This window comes from Pygoscelis adeliae, unplaced genomic scaffold (assembly GCF_000699105.1).
Source record: "Pygoscelis adeliae isolate BGI_AS28 unplaced genomic scaffold, ASM69910v1 Scaffold286, whole genome shotgun sequence".
Classification (NCBI taxonomy): domain Eukaryota; kingdom Metazoa; phylum Chordata; class Aves; order Sphenisciformes; family Spheniscidae; genus Pygoscelis; species Pygoscelis adeliae.
The window spans coordinates 7,598,509-7,617,374 of record NW_008825076.1 but is presented as its reverse complement, the minus strand read 5'-3'; the positions used below and the strand labels follow the sequence as shown (position 1 = coordinate 7,617,374).

The following is an 18,866-nucleotide window of genomic DNA, read 5'->3' as shown; positions in this document are numbered from 1 at the left end:
CCGGACGCGGCGGGCTCCCGTGAGGGTTAAGTTAGTCCGTGAAAGAGCGGCGGGATGCCTGGGAGGCCCGGTTTTGGGATCCCGTCCTCTCAGGGGCGCGCTGAGCGTCCTGCCCGCTTCGGTCTTAACGGCGCTAGAAGTCGCTGTCCCCGCAGCGAGCCTGGAGTGGGCGGCGGCAGCTAAAGTAACGCGTGTGCGGGTGCCGCCCGTGGGGCTTCCCCACTGACCTGCGGGTGTCTCTGCCCCTTGGGGCGTCCTCCTGCGCCATCGGTCGGCGTGCCACAGCTCCCCTGCTCCGCGCTGTGAGGTGAGCTGTTAATTGCGTACATCCACTCTGCACACACGCAGCGTTTGAGCTTTGCTTATCAAATAATTTGAAAGCTGGGACAAGCTTTCGTCGTCTACAATTATCTATGAAGTGCATCAGAGAAGTAGGGGAGAAGGTGGAACTCAAAAGATTCCCTTTATCTGTTGTTTCCATTCAAAAGTCTGTGTCATAAGAAAAGTACCACCGACTTCATTTTCAGATAATTTTTAACCTAAACAATTTTCAAGCATTCTGTATTACAAAACAGAAAATGATACAATTAATGGAAGAAGTCAAAATGCTGGCATCACTTTGTTTCCACATTAATACATAAAAATGGACAACACATTAAATAAACATTTTGTTATTAACAATTAGAAATATTAACACCAAAAATCATGTATAAATTAGGAAATAAATGTACAAACTATTTCCAAAGTGCTCTTTCAAATACATTATATACACAACATTCAAGAAGTTCTTAATGTAAGACATTTCAGATTGATGTAATGTTGCTGTTTCATTTTAAGTGTTATTCATATTCTCTCAAAAGTATTCCAGCACTTTCAAAAACCACATAAAAGGCCTATTTCCAAGCTGGCAAAGAGCAATATTGCATTCTTCTGGCTACCTGTAATATTAACATATTATAAAGAAAACAATCTTACTTCCTTTCTGTTCCTTGCTATTTGAGAGTACTTATTTGTATGAAAACACCAGCAGGAAGGATGAGAGAAATGCGGACTTACTACAAAAATGTCTTCTATCAGTAATTAAAATTATTAATGTAGCAAGGGCAGTGCTTGGACAACATTTAATAGTAAACTCTTTAGCTGTCCAGTTAAAGACTTTCCTCTACAGGAAAAAAAAGTAATGACTTGAGAGATCTTTTATTTTCCTTGTGGTCTTGGTTTTTCAAAATATAAAGTACTAGAACTTGAAATTCCATAAATACACCAGTTCAGACAAAGAAAAGGAGAAAATCCTACAGAGGGTGTATTTACTCTATATTGTAAATTTGCAGTTAATCTCGTATTAAAAAATGCTCATGGACTATAGTCATCCTAGCCTTTTGCCTCAGAGAAGTTTGGACATGGTATTTTGTTCAGCACTTACATAAGCACTTTATAAGTGCTTTTTTCCAACACTTTATAAGAACATATAAAACTGAATAGAAGTGACTTAACATTGTTCATACTGGCTTTTACATACCACTAGTTTTTATTTCTAAATTCTCCCTCTATAGGTATTCTCTCACTGGTTGACCCCATTAATAGTTCCCCTCTATATATAGCATAATATTGTTTCACAATTAAAGCTGAATTTAATTGCTTATCTGCAATAAAGATGGATTTTTTTTTTCTTTTACTTCTGAACTATTTCTGTCGAGCTACAAGAGAAAAATAAAAACGATGATGAGCTGTAAGAACAGTCGACCAAAAGATTTGACAGTATTTATGGTTATAATGCTTGTTGGAAAATCTGAGCAAAGGCAATGGAAGAATCAGAAATGGAGAAGGATGCCAGCCACCTGCTTGCGAAATTTGGCATGAAAATGTATATGCGAGTTATAAAATTTGGAGTAGCATATTTAAGACTGGAGTTTTGCCAGATGTTTTTCTCAGCTAAGCACAATATGAAGCAATATTGACATCTAGTAGGCTGACACTGCTGATCTTGGAGCTCCCTTCTATTTTTCTTTCCACAATATAGAAATACCTTAGTTTACATGGATATATAAAAGGTGCCTCTAGTGATTAACATTTCCTTCAATATAGGTTTTGAACCTCTTTCTGTAGCTTTTACAACAGGAACGGGGACTTATGCGGATTATTGAATTATAAGACTTGGGTAGTTAGCCCTGGTAGGTATTGCAGAAGTTGCAGTTAATTTTATTTTTATCACATAGCGTAGAACTGTCTTCACATAAGGAATGTATCTATCCCCTTATTCTTAAGAAGTAAAGTTAAGAGCCATGGATTTCAGAGGCTGGCAGGTAATCTTCAATGCATTCAGTTAAAAAAAGATCACTAACCTACCACAGGATACCTGCCTGGACGGAGATACGACTGAATGGCTTTGAATTGAGCCAGACCGCAGAATAACTTGGCTGTTTTCCAGAATGGGGCACAACTGTGATCAAATGATCCTAAAGCTATTTAGAAACATCAAGAATGGGGCGGGGGTGGGGGGGTAAATGAAAAACTTCTGCATTGTATCAACATACAGTACTATACACAGCACCAAATATCAAACCATTAAAGCATTGTCTTGTTACCAGTAGTGCACTGCTTCATATCCAGCATGAAATGAACACTGTTCACATACAGACGCTGCTTTGTGCTAAGGGGTAACCAACATATTACAATTAATCAAAACTGCCTGTACATCCAGTTCAAAAGATGGAGATACTATTGAAATGAATCTGACACAGGATCGTATTCTTTTATTGCTGGTAATTTCCATATTGTCCCTATAAAAAAGAGAAATAAAAATGTTGGAGAATAATATGTCAGAGGTTTACGAACAGTGAGTTAGACAATTTCTTTTGGTCTATGAATTTTGAAAGACCCACTGAAGTATCACCAATATGCCTGCACCAAGTTATCAGACAGATTTATACGCGGAGCTAACAGCTAAATCTGCTTTTTCATGTCAAGAGATTTAGACAATGTACCTGCTCGTAGCCGTAAGGCCTCTGTTGCTGAGCGGATGGGCCTGTCTGAGAAGCTCTGTAACTTCCATATTGCTGCCCCTGTCCCTGTTGGTAGCTGGAATACTGTGAAGAGGCTCCTTGTGCTGGACCTGAGAAGACAGTGAAATCTATTACTAAGGCTTGATTTGCTAGGGGGAGTTCTTATGGTAAACATAATGGTAATAAAGTAAGTTCTGCAAGTGTGAACTATGAGTAAATTTTGCCTAGACCTCCTCTCTAGCTTTACTCTAGAAAGCGTTAATACTAATAGTGATCTAGTTGTCTAGTTGCAGCAGTGCAAACTTCAGTTCAGGTTTTAAACTTTGCTCAGAAAATGTGATCTACTTTTAAGTGATTTGCCTCCCCGAAATCTGTATTGGCACACCTCAATTATTACCTATATGCAAGCTACCTGGCCTTTATTTTCGTAACAATTGCACGTTTAACTTCCTATTTAATCTGGCTGTGCCACCATAAGCACTGCTGACCAGGCAGAACCTAAGAAATCTCTTGCATATTCAGATAATTTTAAAAACCACGTAAATCAGACACAAAACTGCACAGGGATATTGATTTCCTTTTATTTGGGACTGTATATTCTGTGTATAGACTGCTACGTGCACGCACTTTTTAGCATTATCGGTGGATTTTTATGGAGAACCTTTAAAAAGAGGAGGCCAGATTTTAACATCATAAACTGAATTTTGGGTTTAGTTTCACAGAATATGTCTGGTTTGAGTAGTCCAAACTATCTGCTGGCACTGCAGAGTCAGGTGGTAATAATTTAATTAACTTTTTAGGCATGTAGGTTCTGTTTCATGAGATCTTACATTTCTAAAATGGATTTGCTGTTTATATCAACATCAATTTATCAAGTTTGGTTAACATTGCCAGTTCAAGGTCAAGTACCAGCACATTTGGGAGATGCACCAGAAATCCCTTGCCTTGAAGCTAGTGTTTAGATTATTCCAATCTCTCCGGCCCCTGTTTTTGTACTGAATAACCTGAAATGGTTGTTTTCTCCCAAAGGCTGAGGATACATACAAGATGCCTCCAATCGGTCAGAAAACTCAAAGACAGCCATCAAACTCAGATTCTTTCGATAACAGTGGGGAGTGCTGCCACTGGTGACCTGAAGGGTTCGAAAGCCCCGCACCAGTGTTAGCTGCATGTTCAAAGCACTTCCACTTTTTTCCTTTCGCCTCAGACCCTCGCCAAGAACTGTAACCTGTATGATGCTACAAGAAATCTAAGTGTGGGAGTAGGGATTCTCTGGACTATTGATGTCATTTTTTCATGTCAGTTGCAGAACTATTAGATGTGTAGGAGGCCTGAGAATCCAGGCAGTCACCTCCTGGCTACACTTTCAAGGAAGTCAAAATGAGGCAAAAGTGTACTTTCTAACTCTCAACAGAGAGAGGGATTCAGGATGCAAACGCAACAGTACGGAATGCAGTGCTATACTAAGCAGTATGTTACTGCCCAGAATCCCTTTACATGCTATGCTCTTTGGATAGTTTTGGTATGTGGATGTCCAAGGTTGATCAAGGAAATAGTTTACAGCACATTTTAGCTTAGGAATGGAAGCGTCAAGATGAAGTATTGCAAACACTTGGCCGGTCAGTGGCAGTTCTCTTACCATATCCTTGCTGTTGTCCTGGGTAACTTTGTTGGTTTGGGTATTGCTGCTGGGAATATGTTTGCTGTTGTGCAGCTCCCTGTTGGTATCCTGCCTGCTGCTGGCTGTACTGAGAATTTCCTGAAGAGGGAAAAATTGAAATAGTTTGGTTAAAGATGAGCAGGTATTTCACTGTACATGCTAATCATAAGGAAAACAAAGGAGCCTTGGTCTGGAACTCGTAGATGAGTACTCTTTTCAGAAACAGATGTTTGCATTTTGCCAATCATGATGAGTTTATTTCTTCAGTGATTCTTAGTTCTTTTGAACAGGAGAGAGTTGTTTATTTATACACATCACTAAACAAACAAACAAACAAGCAACCTGTTCCCCAAAGGATGTTTTTTACCCCAGAAGTGTTTCAGAAGAACAATGCAGTCACAAAGATAAGAGTGCCAGGGTAAATAGCTGGCTTCTTAAGAAGCCCTCTCACTGTATTTTCTTCCAGATAATGATGTTTATTCATATATCCCAGAAAGACCACTTACCTAGTTGTTACTGGTATTTTTTGAAATACCTATGATGGAAATTCCATTTGCAGAATCCTGAAACCACAAAATGAATGGAGACTATACAGACGACATTGCTTTTCCTAAATGCCACCTCGCTGTATCATAATTAAGTTAATATTTTGCAGTTAATTTAGAGTTCAGATATCGTAATAGTATCACTGGATTTACTAACGTACTACTGTTGAGAGATTTTTTTGTGGTAGAATTGCAAACCCATAGTATTGGTGATTTTCAAAGATTAATTTCATGTAACCCATTCTTTTTCACAATTTGTAAGGTGAATTAAGTAAGATTAAAAAAAGCTCATCCTGGAATTAACCAGTAGGCTTTCTTGCTTTAGAGAAATCTCCATTTATGGCTGTCATTTTTTTCCAGCTCTGTTTCTAACTGCAGCACGTTAGTTTACCTTTGTCAGCATAACCTTTTACTTTAACACAGCCATTTTTATTTGCATTATATAAAATATTTGTTAAACAATTTTGTAAGAGTGGAGCTTACTGATATCGTGGAAGTCTTTTCTCTTGCTGCAAAAAAAGTTCAATATCCATAGCTATAATTCCACCTGGCTCAGCTACAACCAAGGATCATTTTTCTAATGAATATGAGGCTACGCACAAGTTGTTAGTGATCCCACAAGGCTGCACAGCATGACTGCCTCACAGTACAGTCACTGACAGGATACTGTGTATACAGTCTGATACAGTCTTGGTATAAAAAATGTTATACATAGCTAAATTCTATTTCCTGGACACTCCTTAAGTAATGGCTAAGTAGCAGTTAGTGATGCAGAAATTGCAAGTCATATTTTACATTTTCAAAAGCATTTCATTAGTATTTTAGGGGAGTAGAGCTTTGGTTTACAAAGATTGCCAATATATTTTCCTACCTCCTTCATAATAGTGTTGTGTAGAGTCGTCAAATGACCTGTCATAGCTCTGCTCAGTATAGGATGACTGCTGATAGGCATAATCACCATGTCCTACAAGGAATTGCAAAGATTCATCAGATACATTGTTAATATAACTAGAGATATATTGTTGAATACATATATTATGAAGCTGCTTATGCACAAAGATGAGGCTAAGAGGAAATACAGACCCCTTAGGTAGGAGGTTGAATACATGGCAAGGAAAGTCACACCTACGGATAAATCTCTTGCATTCACTAGTCCAAACTTGGCTTTGTGCTCTTTTTGAAGCAGTTTGGATAGCAGGGTGCATTGATGCGTATGTTTGTGTACCGGGCTCCCATGCCCTGGGATTAGAATTCTCTAGCATTTAAATTGGAAATGAATCGTAACGGGTTTGCTATGTCCTTGGATGTGGCAGTCATGCTGGTCTACACTTTAGCAGTATTACAGTGACTACAGCTCAGAAGAATTACCATCTGGATAATATTGCTGATTCATAGGTTCTGAGGAGCCTTGTCCATGACTGTACTGTTCACTGTAATATTCTTCCTGACCCATGTACTGCTGCGAGGAACCTGCAAGGCAAAGGCAAGAGAGAGCAAACTGAGCCCGTGGACTCCTAAGGGATGTTATTTTCTTACCGAATTTATTTTTAAGAAAACAGCATTTACATCTGGATAAGTAAACAAGCTATGTATGTTGAGAGCAGCTTCAAAGATGTTTTGCTCACTAGAAAAAGGAAATAAATTTGTATTCTCAGAAGAAGCTGGTTGAAATTGAAATTACGCAACTGTCAGTAACATGTCCTAAACCCGCTCACTTCTGTGGCAATACCGAAAGTAATGGTTACATTTCATCTACTAATCTAAGTTATTAGAAAGAATAACTTAGAACAAAGTCAGAATTAAATGTATTTTAATTAATGTATTAATTTGTTTCTTAGCAAAATTCAGTTTATGTCAGAATCAGTCTAGCAGCTTTATTACTTCTTAGAACTTTTTCCAGAGAGGTCTTAGAGCATGGTAGTTATCCCTCTGGTGTTTTCCCTTCCTTGGCCTAATTTTTTATACTAATTGCTGGCAAACTCTGTCTTCTTTGCAGAAATATGTTCCTTGTTAACTGTGCCATGTTACAGCTGATCCAATACCATTTGAAAGAATCGAAAAGATTCCCAGTGGCTTGAGTGAGTTGTATATCAAATTGTTCATCTTTTCTTTAAAGATATATGATCCCTTTTAGACAGAATTATTTTTCTAAACACCTGAAATAATTAAATAGATAAATCTTGAAAATAGATTAAAGTTCATCTGATTGTCGTGATACTTCCACTATTCGAGATTTCTTGTGCTCCCAGATGGGATTCCCTGTTCATAAACATTTTGTTGACTTACCTACCCCACAGGACAGACTGAATATCATCAATCTAATAATAATTATATCAATAATCTAATAACAGATTTTACCTTGCTGTGAAGCTCTGTAAGGGCCCATTGGTCGCTGTCCCATCATGCTGTTGCCTTGGTTGCTCTGACTCATCATGGCAATGGAGGATTGCCCCTGGTAATGCTGGCTCCCTCCTTGTGCCGAGTTGTAATGCGACGTTGCTGCTTGCTGGTGCATCATGGAGACTACAATGTACATGGAAAATACTGTTTTCTAAAAGGATGTGACAGTTCTCTCCCTAGCCTATTTGGAAGCAAGTTAAAACCTTCAACTAACATGCATCCTGATAATTCTGTGAATTTTCCACAGGGGGAGATGTTTTCCTACTGCATGTATTTAACTCTTCTGCCTTGTAATCCAGAAAGGATGCTATTGCATGGTCAGTTCTTGCCATTTGCTTCAGTCAGACATTTAAAACTACGTCTAGCCTTGATTATTATTAGTTTATTTAAAAGAATGTAATCATCATTGCAGTAGGATTAAAGAAAGAAATAAGAACTGATGCTTGTTCCTCTCTACCTCCTGATTAATTCATTGCTGCATTTCTTTTCTAGTCAACTCTTTCTTCTACTTCCATCTTATTATATACCTGATGATTATACAGTTTAAATAAACTGACATTCTAGGATTTATTTGATCCCTAAATTTCATATTGTCGGACAGAATTCTTAAGCATTGGACATCCTATTCAACACTCAGTAGCAAACATTTTTAGAAATTAAGAGATTAATTCTGAGTTGTCTGCTAGTCTCTCTATGCCCTGCAAGCAGTGTGAAGTATCAATAAAATAACAAAAATGGGGTAGTCATGTACAAACAGTAAATGTGTAATACTCTTTGGCAGGCTCTTTCAGCTAGGATAAAGGTGCTTCTCAGATCCCTCCCACGGTTGTGGGATTTGCTGCCAGGGGCTATCAGATAGTGCTGCTGCACTTTTAGCTAACCTTCTTTTCCCCAACTCATTGCTAACCATAGCAAGTCGGTGTAAGTTAAAGCAAGTCTGAAACTGTTCTGACTTACACTGATGCCTGACACCTTGAAATTCAGAGATGTCTTAAAGCTGTCTTTTCCTCTTGTATGTTTGTCGCTGTCTACAGAAAATATTTACAGAACAAATTCATGTGTGGTAAACCTCTGAGGTCACTGAAAAGTCAAGTTGGCCCAGAAGGAGGAAGAGGGAGTTTACCTGGATTAGACTGCATGTTGATGTTTGTTCGAGAGACATAATTGCCTATTGACCCCTGGCCTTGCATTGGCACATTCTGAGATGCAGGCACTGTATGGCTATAACCAGGCCCAGTTCCATGACTGCTGACAGTCATACTCAGAGAGGTCGTGGGCATAGTGTTCTGGCCTGACTGCTGCATAGACACGTGATTAGGACCTAGAAAAATTAAAGAGAGCAACAAGAAAATCTGTGCTATTATTGGCAACGTACAGTGAGCATTAAAGCCCTCGCGGCCTTTCTGAAATACCTTATGATAAGGCAAAACAAAACAAAAAAAATCCTCATTATTAAAATTCCCTGTTATCTACAGACAAATTAAAACTGCCTACTGCACAGTTAGAGTGATCCTCCTCTTCCTGGCAGCCAAATCCAGGCTGTACAGAATTGCAGACAGGAAGAACAAAACTAGCAGCAATGCCCTACAACCAGTTCCTCGCAGGCAGCAGAATTAACAAAAGCCAGTAATTTCAGATACTTCAGAAAATACATGGACTATGGAAACATCCCAGCCTTCTGAAATTTGTCCTTTCCTTCCTCCTGCTGTTGATTCCTCTTCCCCTTTCACACGGATGGCGACAATGGGAAGGCACAGTAGTGGCTGAGAAACACTTTGCACATTGCTGCATCCATGCGGTTCCTCTATAACCAACTAACCTTCTTAGCGGGCACTTAGGAAGTACCAAGGGACCCTCTCCTCAGAGGGGAGGAGAGGGGAGCCTGTCTTTCCCTTTCCCAGAGTTTGACTGAAAGTACCTCAGGCTTTCGGAAGATAAATTTTCCAAGTCACCATCATAATCCCTGTTGTTACAGTACCCGCTTTCCACCATCACTGTATGTAATTATCAGACTGCTCCAATTATATCCTGGTTTTGAGAGTATCATCCTGCTTACCTGGCAGTATGCTTATTTTTTAAAATTATATTGCTGTTGGGTAACTAAAATTGGGGAGAATCTGGTCCTTATTTTTTGTTCTTTGTTGCTGTAAATACTTTTATGAATGAGTTTTGGACAGTTGTTTTCATTGTGTATCGTTACTATCTAAATTGTGATAGTGTGTATTGTTGTCTGTCTAAATTCAGCTGTATTGTTGTCAATCTAAATTAATTTAGGTAGAATGGAAGACATGCAGAATCCCTAGAAGAGACAGAATTATGTTGTAATGTTTAGATAACGATATTTTAATTCACGGTTATTAAGTGTATCTACAGCTTCTGAAAAATGTGTCTAATTCTCTTAGTACAAACCTTGTTAATTAGTCTTAATGGTTTTTATAGATATCAAAATGAGAAAACTTGCTGTAGATCATTATATTTTCCTTTAATGGGGAGATGCAAGCAGCATTTTCAACAAGAGATAAAGAGAGCCAGCTCCACTGAAATCAGTGAGGCCAGGTCAATATACGGCTACAGAGATCCAGCCCCGTGTTTTGCTACAGTTTTGTGTGTCTTGTAAAGCTGATACTTCTACTTGTGCAACACAAGACCCCATGGTATTTGAATGGAGCTAGCAGTTGCTTTGAGTGAGAGATGGAGTGAAGCAAGTGTTGGCAAACCTTGCCATATTTGCCTGGGAAAACTTTGAGAATCTTGGCCTTCTTTAAAGAAAAAAAAAAAAAAAGTTTGGCTACTTTGTGATTGTAAGAGAAAATATGAAAGCATGACCAAAAGTGTTTAAATAAAAACACTAAAACAATAAGATAAATACAAAGCACTGAACCTCTTTCATACTTTCATGGATCTAAGGCAGTTGGGTTTTTCCTTGAAAGGCCTCATTCATGATTTCTTAACAGTTAAAATTCTCAGTTGGGCCCGATTCTCTCTGGAGGCAGCCGAGTTTCGCTGGTTGGTTTATTGAATCTAATGGGTTTGCCTGCAGGGCTGTGGCACAAAGAATCACTGACTTGTGAATGGTGGATTACTGGAAATTTCAGTGGGTTGTTTTTTAACTTATTATGTATGTCGGGAATTACCTAGTTACTGTCCTGCAGAGATGATTCCTGTAAAGTCCTGACTGAGGATAATAAAGACTCAAATGTAGTAGCTTCTATGTCTCCTTCCCTGTTCTTCCCTCTTTTACAATGGTGTACCTCTTCGTTACAGACTTTCATCTCTATTGCCATTAGATGAGAAATTTTCACAAGTACTAGAGCCCATAGATTTGAATCGTTTGTGCATATTTATCCCTAATTTCCAAAAAACCGCTGTCCAACAATTGTTGACCAAAGTGAAATAATTTCTCAGTCTCAAAGTCTACCCGCACATCAAGACTGCTGTGTCATACAGCATCACTGTGCTAACGTGATTCTGGCTGGCACAGAGACAGCAGCAGTAGAGACTGGCAACCAAGGGGAGTGCCCCCAAGCCCAAGGGTGTGAGGGTCCTATTCTCACAGCAGGCACTAGCAGCAGAGCACATGCCATCACTGCTGCTGTTACCTAGGCTACTCGGAAGAGGCAAGCTACTGCATTCTCAGTCACACCTTCGTTTTGAAGTGTAGCTATGTCCTCAGTCTGGTTTCCAGAGGACTGGTATTTTCATGATAAAATGCCTGGCACTACCCAGGTGACAGAGTCTCAGTGACTGGGCAGAGAATGAACTACCCTGAGACCCCCACAACACAGGCTGGGTTTTAGTACTGGGTTGGGGCAACATGGGGTAAACTGCCCTGGCTGCTTCTGCTCTGTGGATGACTCGAGTCTTCAGGACTGCCAGTCTGGTTCTTTCGATCAGCACTAAATTACTGTAAAGAACTGGAGGGTGGGGAGGCAAATAAGAAAAACCAGCAACAGCAACACTGAAAATATAGGTTCTTAGTAACACAAAACAGTGTTTTGACTGACTTACTATAATACTAGGTAATATATCTTTCAAAAAGAAGGCCCAGATAAATTTAATAAGTCCACTTTACAAGCTGTAACTGTTTCAAGTAGGTACCTCGTCCCTTAGTTTAAAAGGTACTATCAGCTTGACCACAAATGGATTTTTAAAAAGTCAGAAGTAATTTCATGGCTTGCATCTGCTCTTGAGTCCCCCTGCCTAGGTCTGTGATTTTACAGTCAGATATTTCTATTTATAGAAACTGTTTTCTCTCTCTGTCACTCTGGGAAAGACCCACAGAAACAAGAACTGACTAAGTAACTATGAACTACAAAATAAATAAACAGATTATTCACACTATAAAATGCACAGAGTAAACAAAACTTTTTTGTCTTTCAATTAGTTTCTTTTAGTTACACGAACAAAACCAAATAGACAAAGTATATTATCTTATTCATCTGCAATGTCTGTGCAAACTCTTTGGCTATGTAGCACAATCTCTGCAAGCTTCTGTAGAGGACAAAGACTGATGCAATACCAAACTATTTTTAAGAAGGCATGTATCCTGGAAGGTCTTTGCAATCTAAAGGCTTGGTTGTGCGGTTAGTCATGCAGACAATTCCATTTTACCCTGGCCAACCCCACCACCTTCAAGAGAAAAATACCACAATACATAATTTTTCTTATTAAAAACTTGGATGCATCTTTACTTGGTGATTTTCGTACGCTTTCTTAAAAAGATGTTTTTAATTTCCCCTATAGAAATACTAAGCAGATTGGAGTCCTTGCAGAAGCCAACACCATTACTGACTGTAGCCATTTTGTGATGATTTCGGCATGTGCCTGAAATCCCCATATGCCTGAAAGGTGAGTTAGGAGAGGTCTTTTACAGCTCTGCAAATATATTCTGCATTAATGATTTTGTTGCCAAGCAACAGCAAAGCAGCACAAAGGGGACCGAAGCTCACCATTGCTAATCTGACTCTGCATGAGGGAGGAAGGAGGAAGGCCCGTCCCAATTGCATCACTGAGATTGCTCTGTGAATGGAGAGATTGGTTGGATGCACTCTGAGTCATTCCTCCTGGGCCCAAGTTTATGTTTTGCGTTGGTGGCTGCAAATAACAAGGAGGAGAAGCAAATTTTTCGTTAGGTTTTAATTAGAAATATAATAACCCCCGAATTAGCCTGAGTGACTAAAAACTGCCGCAACTCAGTATGCGCTTCTTTCACTTTCCGGGCTTGCTTGCGTAAACCTTTTTTCGTTTGACTACCATGTGTGAATGACATTCAGCATGATACAGAGAAGCCGGCAGGCAGCACAGTGAAGATCTTAAAATTGTGCTTATAATAGAGTCCGGCTTCTGTGCCCGTTCTTCCGTGCTTACATGAGTTTCATTTTGTGCTGGTCAGAACGTAACTGCTGAGGGGATTTGCATTAGCAAAGATGATACAGAAGTGTGTTGACAAATTGACCTTTGTCAAGCATAAAGCTATGCTGTATTTTGTGTTATGCGTGATACCTCCAAAATCAATCAATTTAGCAAGAATAACACAATGTTTAAAGACAAACCAACGCCCAAATGCTGAATTAGATTTTTGACATAAAATAGTGGCATTTTTTTCCTGATTAAAGAATACAGTAAGAATAGGTAAAGAATAATGAATCTGGAACAAATGGACCCTGTGCAGATCTGTACCACTGCACCATTTATAGTACATAGACCTTGAGCTACGGAGACAAGCGATGAACACAAATGTCCCAAAGAATTTGTTTTAAACACAGTAAAAGTAGCTTTTGATTTATTTAGTGGTCTACTTGACCCCTTCAAAACTTTTAGCTGGAAAAATACTAAAAATGGTTTATTGACAGTGATCAGTAACAGAATCAAAGAACACTTCCCTCTGGCACAGTAAATGTATCTGATGGTAGCACTGGTACTTACAGCAGGAAGCAAGGACTGCATATTCTGGTTAGAATCTGCTATTGTTGCCAAGTAAACCAGGTTTCTGTGCAAGATTTGTTGGTATCTACAGAATAAGGAATAAAGCTTATTCGGAAAGGGTTAACAGTACAGAAAATTCCAAACCTTTCTCTTTTTTTTTTTTTTTGCTATTTACAAATGATTAGTTAAATTACATTAGCCCACTTTTCATCTGTCATAATAAATAGCGATAGTAATGACCTATATCTGTGCTGTCATGCTTTTCATCAAGGATCAGCATGTTCAACACCTCTTTTACAAATGGGTAAACTTGGGGGAAGGGAGAGGTAAAATACACTCTCCTTTGAAAGCACTTTGAGGGAGCTGTGAAGCTGGGACCCCAGTCTTTGAGTACTGACACCCGGTCAGCTGCTCTAACAATTAGCCACCTTTTCTTCCTCTGTTTAACAAGGGTCCTAGTAGTATGGAAATTCCAGAACTCCAAAAACCAAAACCTGTTTGCCCTGCCAGCAAGCTGAGAAGAACAAGATTTTTTTCAAGAGTGCTTTAACTGGAGTGTTTACTCAAGTAAACACCACCAGAAGCATTTATGCTTCTTCACAGTTCTCGATGAACTGGAAAAGCTCATAGTAAAGAACAAGAGGGCATCCAAAAGGAAACTAACAGCTGTGCCATTGAGCAAAGCGAAGAGTCAAACCTTTGGAAACAGGGAGGGTTCCAAGAAGGCAAGAGAAAATGCTTTTTTAGCATGAGCTTTCTTCTGATGAGGGGAAAATGGCTGCGAGGTGGGAAAAGTGGCAAAAAATGAAGCGAGAATGGTGACACGACTTCTTTAGCAAAGGCATCTTTTTTACACTAATTTTTTTGAAAGTACAGCTTTCTGGGTTTGGGCCCATAACTTGACCTTTCATGGGGCAGATTGGCTATTCTTCCCGACTGAGATTTAACCCCTAAAGTTCATAAAAGTATTTTGCTTTCAAGATTAGTAATAGTAAGCAGTGATACAAACTGGTATGTCTACACACGTATTGTTTTAGCCATAGATAACCACATAGCTGATCCTCAACATTTAATTACTTTCTGATGAAAATCTGTTATTAACTTTGTACCTGATTCTACTTGTATTTAATGAATCTACATAGAGCAAGTGGACCAATAACCATAACTGTTTATAATTATTTCAATAAATGATCTGTTAAAAATATTGTAAACACTCAAATACTTCAGAAAAACACTCTGTTCCAAGAACAATATACATTTCTTAATACAAGTGAATGTAAAAAAATAGTCCAACTGTTTTCTCGGTGATCAGTGAACAGAACTGTTCATAGTACTGTTCTTGAGAAAAAGTACACCCAAAATTTCTAACACACTCCAAAACTCATAATACTCACTGAGTACATTCTGCAGTTTTCCCCTTGCTCTGATAATCCATAATACATTGTATTAGGTGGTGATTTTCATCTAGCATCTGCATAAAAAGAAATACGATCAAAACACGTTACTACGAGAATCATATTGAAGTCCCGTGTTTTTGTGATACTCCACGTTGACCCTTCTTGGCAGTGGATGGTGGTTTGTGCAGTTTTGTTGCCTTGGGATATTACAGAGTACCTACACGTGACTTTATTGAGCCACAGGACTGTGCTTTTCAAATCATTCATTTATGAACAGTTATCTTTCAAGGAATTAGTTGAAATACCCAACACAGAAGTAGTAATGGACTTACCTTTTTTGCTCCTTAAATGGCAGATAGATTTTTATGCTGAAGAAGGAAAACGCTTTCCCTGTGAAACACCTCTGCCTCGTTCTAATATATCGCCCAACCCTTTCCAAAACTCCAGATTTCACTAACATGCCTGCTTTCAAATAAGAAACATACTTTCAAACAATTTAAACCTACTAGTTTTCCTGCACAGGACTAGCGCGTGCAGACTACTGAACTTGACGAAGTATAAAATTTGCATTACTGGATCTACTGAAACCACATTTAAGAGAATTACATCCCGGTACGTCCTTTGGGGTAGTTCAGTTCCAATACAGGGAGGACTTAAAATGAAAACACAGAGCAATTATGTATCAGTTAATTTATGTGTATCAGTGGCTGCTAGCTTAGCTTCATTCCATAAATTCTAGTGACTGACTTGTTCCAAGAAGATCAGAGCTGCTGGACAAAATGACCACTGACCTTTATTTAAAGAACTTATAATACAATTAAAAGCTTAAAATATCCTTTGATTTGTTTTAAAATTTCACATACAACAGTTTGTCTCTCCCCCCCCAGCTTTCTTGTGAATGCGGCAAGCTTTCTGCAGGTGAATGAATGGAAAAATAACAACAGTATTTACAAATTTAGATTTGCCTCTGGCAAAAACTCACTACACGGTGCAGTTTGTGGGTACGGCTGCTGTTAAGTGCTTGCAAGATTGGGCCTTTAATCACTGTGTCATCAGGATAGAAGAGCTCTTCAGGAAAGAAGAACGTGTCTTCATAGGAGTTAAATGTGAATTAATCCGTATAGGTATGTGTTCTGATCAGAATAAATTCTTGACCCATTCAGATGCAAACAAAGGGCTAGATTACAGGAAAATGAGCAGAAGAGTCTTTCTGATGCACTTGCAATCTAGCGAGTCACTCCCTTAGAGAACTCAGCTTGTCCTGCTTCTTGCTCGTAATTTGCAGGTTGGTCTTGACTTTGCCGGACGCCCTCGTCCATCACAGGCTCTGGCTGCTGGAACTTGCAGTGATCCCCTGTAGCTGAAGTCAGTGAGGGTCTGAGGAACAGAGGCGTTGCTGTGGCCTGCCACGGCAGGTCGGCAGGCTGCTCTCTCGAATGCTGACGGGGAACGTCAGAATTGTGTCAGTCAAGAATCCATGTTCCTCCTGCATGCGTGCCTATGCTCACATGGCAACCCGGGTGCAGCATATGATTTTAAGAGAAAATACTCCTGCCTGATGCACAGTGCAGCTCTTTGTTTCATGCTCCGTACTCGTTGTTGTACAGAATTCTCACCCGTGTCAGTGGAAATTCTGTATATACAATTAGCAAAGAATATAAACCCGTCCTTTTCAGTTTCCACAACGGATATCACTGGCAGTATTTCCACATTCAGTTAAGATGCCTATTCAACAGCAAGAGTCCAAGCAATATTACAGATATCTTCGCTGGAAAAGGGCTATGCTTCCACAATTAGCTGAAAAATATTTTGCTTACTGAAAAAGGAATCAGGAATAGCTCTTTTCCTAACTTACTAGGAAAAAAGAACCGACTTCTGATCTCCATTACACGGAAGAAGCTGAAGTTTACTGCTCTGCAAATGCTATTTGATGAACTATTGAAGCACCACCATCACTGCTCTCTTGTCAAAAGCTCTAACTTCCTCCATGTGAAGTCTGTTTTAGGAATAGTTGGTACTGGAATAATAACAGCTTTGAAAGACTATCAAAATTGAGTTAATAAATAAAAATAAGCTGCTCATATATTACGACTACAAATGAGAATAATCTCGTTTTTCAATGAAATCGGTATGTGTTCTAAAAAGCTCACTTTAATGAGGATTTTTTGAGTTCCGAGCCCAGCACCTGCTCCTTCTCCCACCGCCCCATTTCTACACTTGACTACAAAGCCCATCTAGTTACGGTGCCTGCAAGTCTCTCCCTCAGCCTCACTGCTCGTCAAAACGGACATCGCTGCCCACAGCCCAACACTGATGAACAGTCCTGAAGTAACATGCCAGCAAAGGTACCTGAGGTGGGAAATGTTTTTACATGTTATTGGTAAAGGAATAACATTCTGAAGCTTCCAGAAAGTTTATGAATACGCAAAAAGGAAAGGGCTTGAAAATCAAACTGAAGATACTTTGCCTGCCCTTTGTCTGTGGATGCAGTCATGTTTTAAGTACAAACTGTCTGAATTATGAAATTCTGTCCTAACCCCAGTCAATCTGGAGGGTAGAGAAAAACTTACCCACTGAGTCTGAAATATTTTAGAATTTAAAATCAACCAGTTCACAATACTACATGTGCTGCAAGAGCTACACAAAATGCGATTAGTTTCCAAACAGCCTCCTGAGATTCAAGTCATCTCTGCAGTCTCTCTTACGGCAGTTTGTTCTGTCTTAACCTCTGTTCCGTCAGTCTTCCACTGAGGATTTTTTCCCTAGAAGTCATGCATTGGCACCAGGTAATGGTTTGGCTGCAACACCCACCGATGATGGGTCAATTGCTGTACTAGCAATGGCACTTCTTCACTGGTCACCATTTGCGAATGGACCACGTAGAACATGCACACCTCACCTCCACCGCGCCGCACGACTCCGCACAAGCGAAACACCTATGCGGTGGGGAACACGCCAAAAATACGGTAGCAGTACAAATGACCGAAAGCAGTCGAAGTATAAACATGCACGTTCTTTATTGACATTTCCAGCCTCTTCCTTACTGACCGTTACCTTCTGCGGGAGGAAGGGGCTGTCGGGCATGTGTGCGGAGTCCCTGCTGTCAATCCTGCGAAATAGGAAACAATAACTTCCCAACTAGGAACCCTCTGCCTTGGCCTCCAGACGAGACCCATGCCGACATCTCCTCTCCAAAGGAAACCTTTCGAAACCTTTGTTTGTCATTAAACATCAATAAACACATCGCAAATAACAGTAACAGTATCTGAGGAATACCAGCGACTGGTGCTCCCTCTATCTTCCGAGAGATTAAAATTCTGCATCCAAATACAAAAGAAAACCCTTGCAAATTCAGTATTTTAATTCATTTTTGAGGTTGGGTTTTCTGGGGGGGGGCAGAAGCTGACCTGCCTTCAGAAATTAATCATGTATTTGCAGATTTTATTACAATTCCCCAATGTATTATTGGCAGCTTTTTTCCCCTTTGCGAGCAGCAGAGATAACGTGCCATCTCAATTTTATGCCCCAAGTCCTCCTCTCGCTCTCTTTGCAGAGATCTGGACACCTTTGCTTTGTTCCACCTCCTCCTCCTCCTCCTTCCCCCACCTCTCTCTCCAGCTGTCCATCTCTGCAGCCCTCGCAAATTCACTAGTTTTCCGGATCGCCCTAGAAATAAGCCTCCTTCCTCAGCTACAGGAGCAGGGACAGCATAAATGTCTAAAATTGTCTGTATAAAAGCATGCTTTTTTACCTTCTGGATAGTTTGCTGGGTGACCTCCCCTTTGCCTCTTGGGCGAGCAGAAGCAAAGGCAACCGACATGGTGGGGTTTTTTTATGTGTCTATAATATATTGGTTCCAGGCTCTAATAATATTGTTATTATCTGGCTGCTATTGCCGTGCAAAGATTCTCCGCAGCGCACGGGGAGGGGAGCCGGC

General features: G+C 39.7%; 2 protein-coding genes across 2 annotated transcripts in view; both read right to left on the bottom strand.

The window, feature by feature from the left end:
* MTG2 (mitochondrial ribosome-associated GTPase 2) overlaps window positions 1–268 on the bottom strand; it is an 8,545-nt gene extending 8,277 nt beyond the window's left edge. The window contains exon 1 of the mRNA XM_009326878.1: window positions 228–268. Within this exon, the coding sequence (XP_009325153.1) occupies window positions 228–268 (41 nt within the window). The remainder of the gene's footprint in view (window positions 1–227) is intronic.
* Window positions 269–2,706: 2,438 nt separating this feature from the next.
* Window positions 2,707–18,749, bottom strand: SS18L1 (synovial sarcoma translocation gene on chromosome 18-like 1). The gene is made up of 11 exons (XM_009326794.1): window positions 18,681–18,749; window positions 14,927–15,003; window positions 13,533–13,617; window positions 12,557–12,701; window positions 8,731–8,928; window positions 7,566–7,730; window positions 6,576–6,677; window positions 6,079–6,171; window positions 4,642–4,761; window positions 2,985–3,112; window positions 2,707–2,780 (listed from the first exon to the last, which is right to left on the bottom strand). Exons 1-11 carry the CDS (start codon window positions 18,747–18,749, stop codon window positions 2,754–2,756), a joined length of 1,209 nt encoding a protein of 402 aa, XP_009325069.1. The 3' UTR covers window positions 2,707–2,753.
* Between the last annotated feature and the right edge of the window lie 117 nt (window positions 18,750–18,866).